The 18,374-nt window shown below is 35.0% G+C and overlaps 1 protein-coding gene across 1 annotated transcript in view; it reads right to left on the reverse strand.

The window, feature by feature from the left end:
• Window positions 1–10,273: 10,273 nt before the first annotated feature.
• LOC128212806 (multiple epidermal growth factor-like domains protein 6) overlaps window positions 10,274–18,374 on the reverse strand; it is a 28,381-nt gene continuing 20,280 nt past the window's right edge. The window contains exons 7-9 of the mRNA XM_052918127.1: window positions 16,047–16,256; window positions 12,277–12,345; window positions 10,274–10,909 (exon numbers count right to left, since the gene is read on the reverse strand). Of these exons, the coding sequence (XP_052774087.1) occupies window positions 10,824–10,909; window positions 12,277–12,345; window positions 16,047–16,256 (365 nt within the window). The 3' untranslated portion in view covers window positions 10,274–10,823. The remainder of the gene's footprint in view (window positions 10,910–12,276; window positions 12,346–16,046; window positions 16,257–18,374) is intronic.

The following is an 18,374-nucleotide window of genomic DNA, read 5'->3' on the forward strand; positions in this document are numbered from 1 at the left end:
GACGCATGTTCAGTAAAAAAAAAATACTCTGTATACAACGTTCTCGTACTCCAGAGCGATGATGCTATGCATTATATTTATCACCATCGGACTGACTGAGTAACAGTCAAAACTTTTCCGTTAAGAGACTCTCTCATGTTTTGGCAACAAACATATTTTTCTCGTAATGCATCTGAAAACACTTATAGTATATTTATTTATCCTGGTACTGAAATTGCAGAAATAATAGTAACCAGGTTGATTTTCTTACTTCAATTGCATTTTTAAAAAACGATTGAAGTATTAAAAATAATCTTGTTCAAGTTGGGAGCAGACATAGGGGTGCAGATAACACATAGAATAAAAAACGGATCGCTTATCCACTCGCCCACAGGGACTCATACTAAGGTGTTGAATATTTTAACCTTAATGGAAGTTATTGGTTTATCACGTGATTATGTCAATCAACTGATTGTGCAACAGCCTTTTGTGAATCGGGTTAGAAACGCATTTCCAAATATTGGACTTCAAAGACTATATGTTAGCACATATCAACATATTGAAGGGTTTTCAGCCATCAATAGCTTAGCTTTAACACTTCGTTTGATACGCCATACTTTATTTCGTAATAAAAATCTATAAAATCCAAGTAAGAGATGATTTTTAAAACCCTTAACGCTTCATAATCATATCCTCTTTAGCGGCTGAGGAAGCCGGTCCAAACCATTCACATACTTCCGAGTTTCTTAATACGAGGGTATAGCCAGAAGTTCGTGGAATTCCTTAATACAATCAACACATTTTAATATTTTTCAACGCTCGCTATAAAATCTATTTCAGCTGTAAATGACATAGAAAACTTCAAACTGATACATAAAAATATAAAGAAACTACAGCTTTTCATTAACATGAGATCAGTATAGCCCGCGCAGTTCAAACGTCAGAAATCTGACGTCAACGTCATAAACTTATCAAAGTAAGAGCCGTTCGCCGCAATACAACGTCGAAGTCTCGCTACCCACTGCCGCTAAATGTCACTGAACCACTCTGACTTGTAAAAATACAGGCGTGTCTGAGCTTCACTCTGTAGTGCCTGAAAGTCATTGAAGCGTTTACCTTTAGTTCACATTTAAGTTTCGGAAATAAGGCAAAATCGCATGGTGGTAGGTCTGGCGAATAAAGGGGGTGGGAAGGATCTCCGCTTCAAGCTGGATTGTCGCGGTAGTCGGTGCCTCTCCGATCTATGTGCTGATGCATTTTCCTGGTGAAGAATCCACCCATCATGCAACGCCAGTGGTCTCTTAAATCCATCGCCCTCTACAAGTCACGCCTTAAATGGAGAACATAAATGAGGCTTATAAACATTTGTCGCGTTTTGCGTACTTCATCAAATATAATTAAAACTAACACTTATTCAATCCCATATTTTTAATCATAAACTTTTTAAAACATTGTTTTATGCAGATTTTATCAAGTCATAATATTGATAAAAAGAATATTTGTTATAATAACTTTACCTTTTAGTAGGGAGCACCCGTCACAGATGGCTCTGCGGAACTGCATGGAGGTAGGATAACACCGTGCACAGCAAAAAGAAAATGAACCTATACTTCCCTATCGAGCAGGATGGTCGTGCCTTCTTCGGAGGCGGGGAACTGGTAGTCTTCCATTGACTGCTTTGCTGTTTTGTCTCAGGTCGAAATAAAAACAGTCAGGTCATCGCAAGTGACTATCTTCTCAAGAAAACGGTTTCCTTCCTTTTAGTACCGAGCTAAGGATCGGCGTGATTCCCGTACTCTTTGCTCATCTCATCTTCTGTCAGCAGCCGTGAAACCCAACGCGCACTCTCACTCGACTCATTTTCAAACTGTCTTTCATTATCCTCCGTACCGACCCATAACTCATGTTCCAACATCTTGCAATTTCATAAAGAGTGACTCGACGATCAGCGTCAACGTGTTTTTTACGGCCTCGACGTCACACACTGTAGTTTGTGAAACCGGTCGCCCAGACCTCACGTCGTCACAAATGCTTTCCCGCCCCTCACTGAACCGCTTGTGCCACTGTAAACGAGCATTCGCTCACTTGAGTTTCACTCGATGCTTCATTCATCAGTTTAATGTTTGCGATGGAGTTTCCCTAGGTTTACACAGAACTGTATCACTGCCCGTTTTATCAATCTGTCTTCGGCGTCATTTTAAACAAAATTTAACTATTCGTTCAAGCTAAAGTTTCCTTTGAAATAAAACAAACAAACGCACTGACATTAAAACTTCACTTCATCACACGTTATTAACGTCACGTCAAAGTGGCAAACCTTCGCGCCGTTTTTATGGTTTCAATGTGAGTGGGCAACAAACAAGATATTGTCATGGGTTATTTTAGCAACTGCGGAGGAATGCGCGACCACCTGTTTCCATAGTGATCACTACGTTGTCGTTATAACATGCTTTACGATGATCTCGAATTCTAATTTCAATACCTGATTATTATTGTATGAAAGTTTAAAAGATATGCTGCATATGTTTTCATTTTTTCAAGCTTTTCCACGAACTTCTGGCTATGCCCTTGTATATAAATCTCTTATAAATTTGCCAAATAAATTCAACATGGGTAAACAATTATAAAAAATAACGTATTTTATGTATTGTAACATATTTATAAAAAATAGTCACTTGAATCAAAGAACATGTTCAATGTACTTTCTTTTTCGCGGAAAGTGGACATTTCATCTTACTCCAACAATGTGGGGTATGGTTGTTCTTTGTGACTGAAATCAAACTTTTTTAAACACTTGTGTATTTTAAATGTAGTCCATAAAACATCCCTTCAGATTCTTTGACGATTGCATTTCCATGGAGATCACTGGCGTATTATAAACATACAAGTGTTTGTTTAGCCACCCCTGTGGTTTCTTTAAATTATGTCAGGGGCGTAGCTACCCCTCTATTCATGAGGATTCATAAATTGGTGGGGGTTCGGGCAACTTGAAAATTTTGAAAACCATGGTGCAATCTAGTGCATTCTGGGCGTTCCGATGTGCATTATTTAGTACTGGAAAATAACCAGTTTTAGATTCATGTAGTCAAGTTCGCATACTGCAACTTGGTTGATTTTTTGTCAGAATCATGTGGAATTCAGCCGCGTATTATCGTATAGGCGGCTACACGCTGTATGTTGTGCATATAAATTTATAATTTGGTTAAAGATGCAATCCTTAATATAACACCTCCTTGCTGCTACCCAATAGAAACTTCATGGGATGTTAATAGTAAAAGAACTAGCACTGACGTTCCCATTTTGTCTGGGTCATTTAAATAATAGAAAACAATTACAGAGATAAACAAATTTGTTTTGACTTCTTTAATGAATTATATAAAAAACATTGTACAAAGATATCATTGCACTTTTAAACAATAAGTATGGTTTGTTATAAACAGTATGCTAGCTTTACACGATTTAGGCAAACCATTGGAATTTTACAGGGTCTTAAAAGGTGTATTTAAAGCTGCAATCACCGATTGATCGTTTTGACTACCGGTAACTCTTTATTGTTGTCTACTAAATGGACAATTTTTTGGCATAATTCTAGACCCAATTTTAAGTGATATAAGAATGCTGAAAAAGATCAGATAGCAGTTTATCATATATTAGTTAAAAAAATGATGTTTTATGGCTAAAAGCATTACGAACAATTTAATGTAAATGAAATTTTTCGGCATTTACATTTCTGATGGGTTCTATTGTGAATTATCTAATATGACTGAATTAAAGGAATGATAACCAAATCAGCAGATTTTGAGACAATTTTGTGTCTTAACTGACAATCTGTAAGAGTGCAGCTTTAAGTGTTGATCTAAAGCTTCATATACACATTGTTATATGTGTCAATAACTGTTTAAAAGGTCTCATGTACTAAATAAGATAATAATTTTCATACAATATCTAAAATTGATCAAAATAAATAAAGTACCATTATACCTATTCTTAAAAGTGCCTTTTCATCTGACAATACCATTCAAAGCCATCATTTCAACTATGAATTTATTTTTAACTTTCAAACTTTTCTATAGCCATATGCAACAAAATATACCAAAATACAAGCCATGAAACAATATGATTGTTCAACTTGCATTATCTTTGGCCTTTTGAAACGACCATTTTCCAGTTTTGTCTATTTGTAAGTTATGCCCTGAGGAATAAAGTATGACTGTATGAATCATAAAAAAGCATAAAACACTAAAAATATGCCCCAACCCCTTAATTTCTAAAACAGTAGTAAAATCAAGAAATTAAACATTTAGAGCTGCACTCCCAGATATACCGTTTTCACAAACTTTTTTTTTTTTGAATGAGACATTTTTTGCGTAATTATCTGCAAACACAATGATAAAAGAAATTGCTGACAAAAGATCAGATCACAGGATTTCATATTCCGTTCAAAATTAATGTTACTAACGGTTTAAGAAAAGTGCATAAAACATCAATGTTTTAACTTAATAGAAAAATCTGCCATTTAATTTTTCGCAAAATTGGATGGTTCCATCCACAGACATAAAATGAGAAAAGTTGTCAAAAACGTCCAAAATGTGAGAGTGCAGCTTTAACGTTTGAAAGTAACTCTGTTTGCCTCGGCCAACAGGGTTTAATTATATTATATGCCCAGTGGGTTTGTCCCTGTATATTTGATTGTATGATTGCAGTAATGGATAATGGTCTAATTATCTTCTGACAATTTTCTTCACCAATTTTAAAGAAACAGAAAACACATATTAAGCTCATATAACGCTGTAACAATTAATTCTCATTCATTAGGATGAGAAAAATCCCTAAAATATTAATTGTGGAACCATATCTCATTTAAATACATACAGGAAATGCGACATCATTTACCTTTAGTATGAAAAATGCAGTTTCCTGATATTTGAATAGCGGTTCTTTATTTAAGCATCTCAATTCATTCAACATACACCATGAGTATGTATCAAGTTTCAAAGGAAACCAAATCATCGTAACGATGGTTTTCAAAGCAAATATTCACACTCTTGACAAACTTCTTTTTCCTAGTTTTCAACTTTTGAGACTTTTGATGAGCTCTGCACCTTCCCCCTCTTATGCTGTGGTTCAAGCAATAAAGCTTACCAGCTCAAGTTGCAAAACTGGTGAACAAGACTGCTGATAGTCGACAAACTGCACACCTGATGCCATGATAAATCCTGTCCATCGACTTCCAGAATGAAGAAATGACGCAGCACAGAATTGATTTCAATGGACCTCTCTGTACTTTCATCCCCTTGTTGTAGTCAAAGACTATATCTAAGTGTGCAGTGCGGGATCTTGAGAAGCTTCTGCTCCTCTGATGAAGTATTTGGCAGAGTGTGAAACTCCTGTCTACCATATGCCGGACCAATGTGATCTATGTCTTCTTTGGTGTGCCCAACCATCACCTGAAATTGTTTTAGAGGAAGTAGTGCTTGATTACAAGTAATGTGACAAAACAAGGTCTTTCATTTATGCCCCAAGAAACTAGTATTCCAAGTTTCATAACTGGTATGTTAAATCAAAGCAATTGAGCAGAACTGTTTGTGTAATTAATTTTAAGTCACTGCTTCCATTATACTATCAGTAATATTGAACGTGAACCGACTGACCCAAATGCTATTCTAAATAATTTTTAGTGCAGAAACCTTAATCCTATTGACACAAAAGTAATCCAATAGTATGTCTTCACAAACCATTCTACAACAATATTTTGTCAATTTAAACTCAAAGATTGATTATTGTTTTTTGTCAGACAAACACAGAATAGGCCCTATATCGCTCACCTGATTTGAGAAAGGATTCTAAACTTAGTTATTGTTTGGACACTAACTGGACACTTTTGGTCTGACTTTATAATGCTGCTGGTGAAATATAAAGTCCCTAAATAATGGGCTTACAAAAACATGAATAAATGTATTTGTTTAAAAATTACAAAGGGCCATAACTCTTACAAATTAAGTTTGTATTGAGCAGAATAAAAAGGCTTGCCTAAAATACAAACTTAAAACTATATTTACAAGTAAAACAAAACAAGAGCACCGCGAAACGGAGCATATACGCCGAAGAAGATCGGCTCGAGGTCCTTTTTAATGTGTGATGATTGTATAAAGTTATTTGAAAATCGCTTTATTAGTTCCCAGTTATGGCCCGGACACGAACTTGCTAACGACAGTACAAATTCACCAGCTAACGCCCCCCCATGGTGATTCTAGTCTTCAGGTATGGACGGAAATTGCGCGCGACACACCTTTTAAGTAGTGATGATTTGTATAAAGTTATTTGAAAAAGCATAGTGCACATAAGCCCCGCACCCCCCCACCCACGTGAGTTTGATTCATAGTCTTATCGGTGAATACCTAATTGCGCACGTCTGACACCATCAATTCCTCCTATGTACGGCATCGATTCTGTATAGTATCGAATTCTTCATCAGACCAGTTCATGCAGTACACGACAACACGACACCAGAGACTGGAAGACGAGGAGGACGGCACATAACATAATACCGACCCTCGGGGCGCTATAAAAAATCTACAAACATAAGTTTTGATTCCTGGTTTTATGAGAGACTGACGGAAAACTCCAGAAAAAAACACTCACATCTACAATCATATTAAAAAAATATTTAGTTTTTTTTCCTAAAATACTTAATATATTACCTCAGAAAAAACACTGCAAAAGAACAGGCACTTACGTTTGCAATTTCGTTAAGATTGTCTATATGCTCATTACTAACATTGATGATTATCAATTTATGAACAAGCAGACGCGTTGAGATCAGCCTCGATACCACCTTGACCAGTGCAACGTGCATGTTCTCAGATTTGCTCAGTTATTACCTTTCTTTAAAATGTCTCTCTATCGAACACAAGGCCTACTCGCAAAAATGATCGGTTGTAGATGCTTTTGGTTCGTATTTGTCCCAGCGACTCGGAATGTATGACCTCTGTGTTTCTGTTGTATCTCCGAAATAGTAAAAGTTTAGTTAATCGAATAATCACAATAATTAATAAATCAGTGACTTTTACTGGATATTATTTTCACGATTGTGCCTTGCAACAAGTTGGGGAACAAGTGACTCTGAGGAGAAGGAGTTCGCAATTAGGACATATAAACTAGAAAATGGTGACTCCGAACCCTGGAGGCAATGGATTTTTTATGAAAATATTCCGGTGAGACGAAAAATTCATACGAGGGGTATTTGGACAACTGATTTTTGGGCTTTCAAATAATGGACTTTTAAAAAGATAACTTAATAGCTCTTCGATCATATTAAATAAAAATTAGCACGTCTATGCCGCCAACGGTAGCCCACGCTTGATTCTCTTTACCCATAGTTGATTAGATGTTACAGTTTCACATCGACAGCTGTTTTACAGGTCTTATTTAAAGCGCACTCTTCACAGACTGAACGTTTTGAAAAAGGTTATAATTTTTATCTTGGAATGAACACAAGTATGCAAAATGGCGAGTGGAACCTGTGAATTGAAGACGGCGACAAAAGAGTCCTGTGGAATTCCCGGCGCTATGAAATTGAATAACTTTAGTAAGGGTTGACATATCTTGACCAAACTTGGTCTATAGGAAGAGTTTATGGATACCTTTCAAGGGATTGCCTTTGGGGTCCCTAGGGTCAAGATCAAGGTCACTGTTACTAAAAATAGAAAAACGGTTAAAACTGAACAACTTTAGTTAGGATTGACATATCTTGACCAAACTTGGTCTGTAGGAAGAGTTTATGGATACCTTTCATAAGATTGCGTTCGGGGTCCCTAGGGTCTAGGTCAAGGACACTGTTACTAAAAATAGAAAAACGTATGAAACTGAATAACTTTAGTAAGGGTTGACATATCTTGACCAAACTTGGTCTATAGGAAGAGTTTATGGATACCTTTCATGTGATTGCGTTTGGGGTCCCTAGAATCAAGGTCAAGGTCACTGTTACTAAAAATAGAAAAACGGTTGAAACTGAAAATCTTTAGTAAGGGTCGACATATCTTGACCAAACTTGGTCTATAAGAAGAGTTTATGGATACCTTTCATGGGATTGCGTTTGGGGCACCTAGGGTCAAGGTCAAGGTCACTGTTACTAAAAATAGAAAAACGGTTGAAACTAAATAACTTTAGTAAGGGTTGACGTATCTTGACCAAACTTGGTCTACAGGAAGAGTTTATAGATACCTTTCATGGGATTGCATTTGGGGTCCCTAGGACCAAGGTCAATGTCACTGTTACTAAAAATAGAAAAACAGTTGAATCTGAATTACTTTAGTCAGGGTTCACATATCTTAACCAAGCTTGGTTTAAAGGAAGAGTTTATGGAGACTTGTCATGGGATTGTGTTTGGGGTCCCTAAAATCAAGGTCACTGTTACTAAAAATAGAAGAATAGTTAGGGTTGACATATCTTGACCAAACTACTTCTATAGGAAGAGTTTATGGATACCTTTCATGGGATTGCGTTTAGGGTCCCTAGGGTCAAGATCAAGGTCAATGTTACTAAAAATAGAAAAACGGTTGAAAATGAATAACTTTAGTTAGGGTTGACATATCTTGACCAAACTTAGTCTATAGGAAGAGTGTATCGATACCTTTCATGGGATTGCGATTGGGGTCCCTAGGGTCTAGGTCAAGGTCACTGTTACTAAAAAAATAGAAAAACGGTTGAAACTGAAAAAACTTTAGTAAGGGTCGACATATCTTGACCAAACTTGGTCTGTAGGAAGAGTTTATGGATACCTTTCATGGGATTGCGTTTAGGGCCCCTAGGGTCAAGGTCAAGGTCACTGTTACTAAAAATAGAAAAACGGTTGAAACTGAATAACTTTAGTTAGGGTAGACGTATCTTGACCAAACTTGGTCTACAGGAAGAGTTTATAGATACCTTTCATGGGATTGCATTTGGGGTTCATATGACCAAGGTCAAGGTCACTGTTACTAAAAATAGAAAAACGGTTGAAACTAAATTACTTTAGTCAGGGTTCACATATCTTTACCAAACTTGGTTTAAAGGAAGAGTTTATGGAGACCTGTCATGGGATTGTGTTTGTGTATTTTCTCATAGAATGTGTTGATAAAAAATTTTTATCAATATTTCAAAGAAAACTAATTCTAGAGCTAAAGATATACTTAAAAAACATTTTTTATAATTTTTAAAAACATATTTTCTCATAGAAAGTGTTGATATTTTTTTATCAATATTTCAATGAAAACTAATTCTAGAACTAAAAATATACTTAAGTAATTATTAAAAAACAATGAAGTGTACTCAAGAACAATTTTGGCTGTTAAATATTTTTTTATTTGGAATGTAGCCCACAGTTATCAACATATTCAATGACTATAGATTGTGGTTTTAAAATTGAGTTGAGACTGATATTGAGATATGACTTAAGTATTTTCGTGATATTCGGGTCAGTACTGAGGCCATGGGAAAGTACCCCTGCTGGTGATCGAGCCCACAAACACTAAAATGGAAGCCCAACATTATACACCACTCTTAACTTGGTGGGGGTCAAATCATGCCATTTTGACACCTAAACCACCACTTGAGTACTCTTAGCCTGATGGGGATCAAACCCACTACATTTTGGGTGAGAGCCGGACACCAATACTTCTAGTCTAAAACCACTCTAACTAATAACCATGCAGTCTTGAATTAACATACAGCACATAATTGGATTTTCTTTTCAAATTATTAGAATACAGAATAGATTTTAAACAGCAAAAAGAATTTAAAGCTGCACTCTCATAGATTGACCATTTTGACTTCTTTTTGTCTTGGAATGAACCAATCTTTGCATAAATATCTGAAAACCTGTGATATAAGACTGGTGACAAAATATCCGATCACAGCTTTCAATATTTACACTTGAAGATTGAAGTTTTTTTGGCGAATAGCATTACTAACGCTTTAGAAAAATTTGTTTAGGCATAAAACATCATTTTTTGAAACATATATATGAAAAACTGCTATCTGATCCTTTGTCAGCAGTCTTAGATCACTGGTTCTCAGACATTTACGCAAAAATTGGCACATTCTAAAAAAAGAATAATAAAGTTATCAAAACAGTCAATCTGTGAGAGTGCAGCTTTAATTCAGAACACACAAATAGATCAGAACATGACATTTTTTGGCAAGAGGGCAGAACTCTACAACATTTCTAGCCAGAGTGATAGTCCTTGACACACACACATGCATATTGGCATTGGTTAAGAGTGTTTTAACATTGTCAGCTAGATATCCAAAAATAAAAAAAAAATCATTATACATTACTGTAAACTCATGTATTATAAAGCTGAATTGGATAAGAAGCGTTCGAGCAATTCGCCATAAATAACTACTTACATCAAAATTGCGCTTTCTTACACCTCGGCCATTTTCCTTCGAAAACAACCTCTGTGTATATGGGCAGTTAACAATGTCAGAAATCTTTACATTAAACTTCGCTGCAAGTCAAGTAGATCGCGTAGTAACTTCAATTCAGCAGTTAAACTTACTGACTTTACTCTTGGGAATCTTAGTTATTCAAGCAATAATACACTTCATGGGGAATCAGTTTAAACTTAGATCTACATAATACGCATTAAACACTACAATTATTTCATACTATTATTTAAATTTTTACCACTTCATCTTCTGTTGTACCAGCATACATCGAGATTGTTTTCAATGGAAAATGGCAGAGGAGCTCTGAATGGATGCCAAAACTGATACTTAAATACTTACAATTAGATCGATATCTGCTCCTTTCACCTCATAGGGGCTGCTCTTCTTTTCCCGTAATGCATACTAGCGTACCTTTAATGAGAGTTTCCTTTTCTTCGGGAGAGGAATGCAGATGCTTCAAGGGAGTTTCGTTCGTCGGCCCTTTTTCTTGCAAATCCATCTGGTAATTAAAAAATATGTATGTTTCTATAACAGTATAAAGATGTTAAAAGAGCTAGACACCAGATGGTCCAAAAATCGGCAAATACAGTATTGCCTCGAAAGAAACCTAGAATTATCAATGCGAGCTACACAGAGGCCGATAACACATCATTCTACATGATTAAAATAATAAACGCAACAATCATGTTGCTGTCATCATGTTGCAGTGTCATCAGTGATTCCCCGTTAAAATAGCGCATAACGGTTTCCCAGTTTAAAATATTGCCTCTTTCCACATACAAAGTTTCATTAATCTAGCTTGGATACTTTTTTAGTTATCCCAGGACCGATAATTTGTTTCTGTCAACAGCTATATTTTTAATAAGTCAAGGGCCATAACTCTGCATAACTTTGTCTGAAAAAAAAACTAATCTGCATAATCTCCATTTACCCTCCATCCACATACTAAGTTTCATGAACCTAGCTTAAATACTTTTTGAGTTATTATAGGACCAAATTGGCTATATTTTTAATAAGTAAAGGACATAACTCTGCATAACTTTGTCTAACAAAAAAATACACTAAAGTGCATTTTCTCCTATTCTCCATATTGCCCTCTTTCCACATACTAAGTTTCATTAACTAGCTTGGATACTTTTTTAGTTATCCCAAGACCGAGATTTTATTCAGCCAACAGCAATATTTTTAATAAGTATGGCCATAACTCTAACTTTAACTGACGAAAAAAATAAGCTTATGCGCATCATCTTCATTTTACACTCTGTCCACATACCGAGTTTCATGAACCTAGCTTTGATACTTTTTGAGTTATCACAGGACCAAATTGGCTATATTTTGATAGATCAAGGGCCATAACTCTGCATTACTTTGTCTGACAAAAAAAATAAACTAACGTGCATCATATCCATATTGCCCTCTTTCCACTTACAAAGTTTTATTAACCTAGCTTTGATACTTTTTGGGTTATCACAGGACCGAGATTTTTGTGGACAAACGCAACATTGTGCCAACGAGAGTGATTAATTTAATGTTGCCGTTGCTTAAAAATGACATGTATGAAAATGGTTTCATTTGGTATAACAAAAGAATCTATAAAACTAACAACATTTGGTTCGGGTTACCAGACCCTACTTATGAAATAGACGCCGACCCTACTGTTTTTTAGTCAGTTTTATGTTGTTGTTTTAAATGTGTTTTAATATGTAGTTTAAAACCTTCAAAGCTTTATACAGAAGATTACTTTAACACCATTCCCAAAGGTTAACAATAACGTGTTTATATAAAGACAAAAGCTTATCTGTCCTGCCATTTTTTTAAAGATTGTAACCCTGACCAAACTATTTTTTTGCCTAATGCAGCACTCACCTCCTCCCAATAAATGAAAAGGATGACAGCAACAGCAACCAGAATTACCACCATCACTTTGGTCTATCTCTGGTTAAAATACATATGGAGTGAACGAATAAATATAAAGCAGATTAAGTATAAAGTACATAATTATACATTATTATACATAAAGTACATTTTGTTCCTTTCAAATAATTTTACAACGCTAATGCAAAATGTATCTATGTAAGATTGATTTTATCAAAAAACAACAACAAATAAACAAAACTGAACCACAAGCAAAAGTCGACCATTTTTCTCAATTATGGAACTTTAAAAAAAAAGTGAATTCAAGTGTAGGGCTAATCATTACATTATATAATATAACTTACCATACGAAGAGGCCAAAATTAAATTTCAGCTACAATTTGCATTAAACATCAATGAAATAGAAACATGTTAAATCTACACCAATAAAGAGAAAATATCTTTATTGAACTTAAAGGCCTAGTTTAAGGAATGTTTGGCATGATAATCCTCTGCTGTGCATCTCCAGCTAATTTCACTGGTGTAGGGGCCAATTTCCTGTGTATTCGTCTATTGGCTTAGGGCCATTTAGGGTCCATATAATAAAACATCCCAAACTGCACAACAGGATACTCAGATCGGAGATCTGATAAGACAATTAGATTAGGGTTTTTTTATATATTTTTATTTTATTTTTTATTTTATTTATTTATTTTTTATTTTTATTTTATTATTTATATTTATTTATTTATTATTTATTTATTTATTTATTTATATTTATTTATTTATTTATTTATTTTATTTATTTATTTATTTATTTATTTATTTATTTATTTATTTTTATTTATTATTTATTTATTTATTTATTTTTATTTTTTTTTTTTTTTTTTGGGGGGGGGCACTTATAGAAGGACTAAACTAGGCCTTTAAGTAACAAAATGCTATTACCACTAACCACTTATTAACACTATAAATTATCCAAATATAATAACCACCTTCCATAATATTAACCTTGAATTATATCATTTATTCATAAATCCTTAAACTTAGGTATTTACGGCAAAAGGGAAGCGCAATCAGTACTCATGTACATATTTCGGTTGACAAACACACCATGTCCATCTCTGGTCAAGGCCAAACAAAATATCGTTGATCATGTTGATCCCAACGTGTTTATGATTTTCTTCATTAACGTTTTTAACGGTTTAATACGTGATAAATAGTACTGTAAACACACTTTTTCAAATGAACATTATAACCATTGGTAATAATGATTGTGATTTATCACTTCTTCTTTTTTAAAAATGTGGGAGAATTTTCCAAACAAAAATTCCCATTGGAAGAGTTGACTTTAATTACAAAAAATCAAATATCAGGAATAAAAAGATATCTCTTAATATGAGTATTACCAAACCGTTTCAATAATACACAAATAAAAAACATTTGGTAAAAAACAAAGAAATTAAGTTTGCAAAAAATCCGGATTTGCAAACTTAATCCAGATGCTGTTATATGTCAATTGCAATAAAGAATAGTGATATTCCAATGATCGATTGTAATCTAAAAATTATTGATTGGGGATGAATGTATTACCTTGTTGTTTTCAAGGGGGGGGGGGGGTCCAGAATTTGATGTTAGAGGGGGTGAAACTTAGGGGCGTACCCTTATGACTTTCGGCCTCCCTCAGAAACGAAATTCATTTGGTTTAAAGTGTTGACAGGGGGTTTGGGGGTCCTCTCCAAAGAACATTTTACCAAATTATAGTCTGAAACTGTGTATTTTGTGCATATGTTATTACTTTTCTTCCATTATTTTGAAATAAGAATAAGCTTGGACGATTTAAGGTGGGGGGGGGGCGCCGGGTGCGCCCCCCCCCCCCCCCCCTGAATCCGCTAGTGGTTTTAGTATCATTCATATACTCAAAAGAACATCAGCTAAGAAATAAAATTGACGCAAATCTTTTACCAGACTTGTTTCGTTAAAACAATCGCACTTTATAATGTTTATATTGACACTCGCTTCTTGTCGACGCGGATTAAAAAAACACGAACTTTAAATCTGTATATTTCATTAATTGTGCATATTTCTGAAAACGGAAAGCAGATTTGTTTTCAGAAATAATTCAACTTTCTAAATAATGAAAAACCTCAAAATATGCAAAAATTGTCCGAGGGCCCAAAATCACACGATGCGGCTCACATATTTTACCAATGCTATTTTTAAATTTACTGGGTTTACGTGGTAGAAAACCCTAGTAAATTTTGGATTGGAAAAAAGCGCAAAAACTGCGAAAGATACATATGTGGTAAGTAACGAAAATGTCAATTTTATGTGTTTGACAATTTTGTTTTTGTTCTTGCAATAGGCATCATCTGTAAATGAGAAGAACATACAGATGATCAACACTCGTTTGTTTTCCTCATTTTCAATGAGAGCATAAGTCAAAATTTGACTAATATGAATTTCAATGCTACATATGATTGTATGCGCGTTGGCATTATTAATATTTGATCCAATTTTCATGTGAAACTCTTACCAGTTTCCAAGTTGCAGCCAAAATTAAAGTTTACCCATGCATACCAAACAAGCTTATATTGAAAAGTAACCAGAATTGGATGGAGAAACCGTGAATATAGTAGTTGATTACAATTTGGGTTGAATAAACGTTCACACTTGAAGAATGAATAGCATAATCTCACATGAGCTTTTTTTCTGCCCATTTTGGGAAAAATACCCTAGACATTTTGAGGAAATTTGCATTGCGAAATATGCCATACTAAGTAAAAATAATCGCTTTACAAAAAATGGGACATTTTACAGTTAAAAACAACAACATTCCTCTGTCTTCTGAAAATGAGGAAATTATCAAAATTAAGTTTCTTTTCCCATTTCAAAAGACCTGAAATATAAATCCATATGAGTATAAATATCTATTGCTCTAAATCATTACAGTTAATATTGCATACTGTTCTCTGAAGGTGATGAAAAACAACGATTTCTGAATTCAATAATCCCAAAAACTTTACACCATACTATTGATTAGGATGTTGAATGTACCATTACAGGAAAAAGACTTCCATAAAATAAAGTTGGGAAACATATATATATATTTGCTAGGGGAATAGGTCCAATAGTTTGACTTGTGGGGACTATAGAAAAAGGCCTGCACAGTTACTTATTTGCCAAATGGATAACATGAAGGGTTATGCACCAGTCAATTGTAACCACGACCCCCTAGGTCCGGGGGTATACCGGGGGAAATGGGCCGTGTTTTACCTTTCAGGTGGCCCCGCAGTGCCAGATAATGCGGTGGTTTTGTCCTCGCGCCAAAAATATCGGGGAATGGTCCTTACCTAGGGTCCCTGGGGTGCGGGTTCATTTGGCGGGAATTTTACCAGCAGTTCGTCCCCGCAGGGCGGGGATTTATCCGGGCTTGGCTGGACCGAAAGTCAAAGTCCCCGCTATTTCCCGGACCTTGGGGGGTGGGGGGGGGCGTGGTTACAATTGTTTGGTGCATTAAAGCAACACAAACAAACCAACAAGAGCCTGCTGCTCTTAAACATGTACCAGGCGTAAGGATTTCTTTAGCTCGATCTATAATGAAAGCTAACAGCTTATTATTTTATACCTTCCATAAATGTTGTATGCATAAAGTCGATCTGTCAGTATATCACTATATTTTAATTAATATCCGGTTTTATGACGTCAGTAGTCCATTTTATATAACTATATATCTTCAAAGCAGCTCACCCTTAAATCTTAATAATATATATAAAACTTACTCTTTGCACAATTTGTCCCACTAAATCCATCTACACAGCCGTTGAGGCACTCCGCAGTTATTCGGTTACACAGCGTACCGTTACATCTATCGTTGCATCTTATGTTACAAGTGTCACTGTGGTACCCGGGCTGGCAGTTGTGTATACACACGCCCGTCATCTGGTCACACGGTCCAACGCCCTTCTCCCCATCTTGTCTCGAACAAAACCCTGAGAAAAACAATATAATTATTGAATTTAGTGCTTGTTTATTTTCCATTAGCATGTATATTTGGACATACTTTTTTTCATATGCAGACTCCAAAAACAATCAGATAACCAATTAGTTTATATTATTATTTATATTATTATAAAATAAAAATGTACCATAAAATATGTGTAGGCTTGGTTTAATAAACCAAACTATAATACCTTACATCTATATGTGTCCCTTCTTTGTATATATATATAAGTTGAGGGGTCCGTATATCACTGTTTTAATGAAATTCAAGCTTTATGATGTCAGCGGTCCATATCAAATCTAGCAAAACATATATATATATGGTAGGCTGATGTCCTATAATATGGACCGTTGGCGTCATAAAACTGGTGAGCGCAGCTTGCGCCTTTCACGAGGGCGAACAATTGTGGCAATTAAACATTATTTGCTTTGTTTAAAAAATAGTAGAATGCATTATGATTATATAAAATGTTCGGCGTAATTTAAAACATATACCACATCACTTCGGGCCACATGCACAGGTGAGTATCACGTGATCGTTATAGTACAGCGGTCGAACAAAATGGCGAAAAATTCGCCCGCTTCAACGTATAATGAACGCACAGAAATAAAATCTGTTTCGAGTTTCAGGCTTTATCTAAGCAAACCTCCGAAAAACAAAAAACAAAAAAACACGCGAGTAAACTGTGTTACAATGCGGGTACACCCCCCCCCCCCTTGAAACTCTACGCCTATTCTGAAGATCATACCTTAATATTTACCATCCGTTAAATGCCGAAATTATACGTTGAAGCGGGCGAATTATTCGCCATCTTGTTCGGCCGCATTCGGAGCTCCTCGGCCATTTTTTTTTATCGAAAACGACCTCGGATGTATGCCGGTACATCAGTTGAAGTAGTTCGTTAATTTTTGAATTATATCATTTATGACATGCAGTGTTTTAGAATTGTATTTATTGATCTTAGTTTAAATTGATTGTCAGTGAAGTATATTATTGCAAATATAATTAAGGGTTCCAAGAGTAAAGTCATACAGTTTAACTGCTGAATAATATTACTACGCGATCTACTTGCAGCGGACTTAGACGTACCTCTTTTTGAGTATGTAAACCGTCCAAATACATACGAGGTTGTTTTTAAAAAAAATGGCCGAGGAGTTCCGAATGGTTCGGCCGATGTTTTATATCGATCACGTGATACTCCCCTGTGCTTGTCCCACAAGGTAAAGATGTATCCTAATAAAAACACTTCTGTATTTTACAAAGATTCACTAAGTTATATTAAATGGTCCTGAAAGGACAACAATCATTATACAGAAGCATCTAAAAGTGGCTAGACACCAGGCCCCAATATCACGAAAATACTTATAAAGTCAAATCTCAAACTCAGTCTCAACCATATAAAAGCATATTTTCATCATTATTGGATACTAAAAACTTAAGTCATTTTCTGGCGAATACTTAAAAGAACTATTTCCTAATGTAAAAGGGGCATAACTGGGGAGTTTTCTTCAAAATCTTCCATGTTTTATACTTTTTGAAAACGTATTTTCTTATAGAGTTTGTTAATATTTCAAAGAAAACTAAATCTAGAGCAAAAAATATACTTGAGTATTTTATAAAGAATACAGAATTGTACTCATACATTTTTGGCTGTAAAATAGATTTCCATTGGAATTTGACCAAAGGCTTTTTTCAGCATATTCTATGATAGAATGTGCTTATAAAACTGTAAAAAACATATATGATTTTTAATACATTTTGATGCTATGTGGTATAATGTGTTGAGATTGAGTTTGACATTTGACTTAAGTATTTTCGTGATATTGGGGCCAGATGGTCCAAAAATCGGCAAATATGTAGTATTTCCTCAAATAAGTCTAGAATTGTCAATGTAAGCTTAACATGGTTAAAATATTAACACAACTATCATGTATTTCTCCTTTTAAAATAGCGCATAATGGTTTCCCAGTTTAAATCATATTTGTTATTGAGTTAAGATAAATATACCAACGCTTTTTTAAAACTTACTGGTATTTACCTGGTAGACAACCTTAGTAAATTTCGGATAAGAAAAAATGTGGAAAAGATGCATGAGTCGTAAGTGATG

The sequence above is a fragment of the Mya arenaria genome, chromosome 13, assembly GCF_026914265.1.
Source record: "Mya arenaria isolate MELC-2E11 chromosome 13, ASM2691426v1".
Lineage (NCBI taxonomy): Eukaryota > Metazoa > Mollusca > Bivalvia > Myida > Myidae > Mya > Mya arenaria.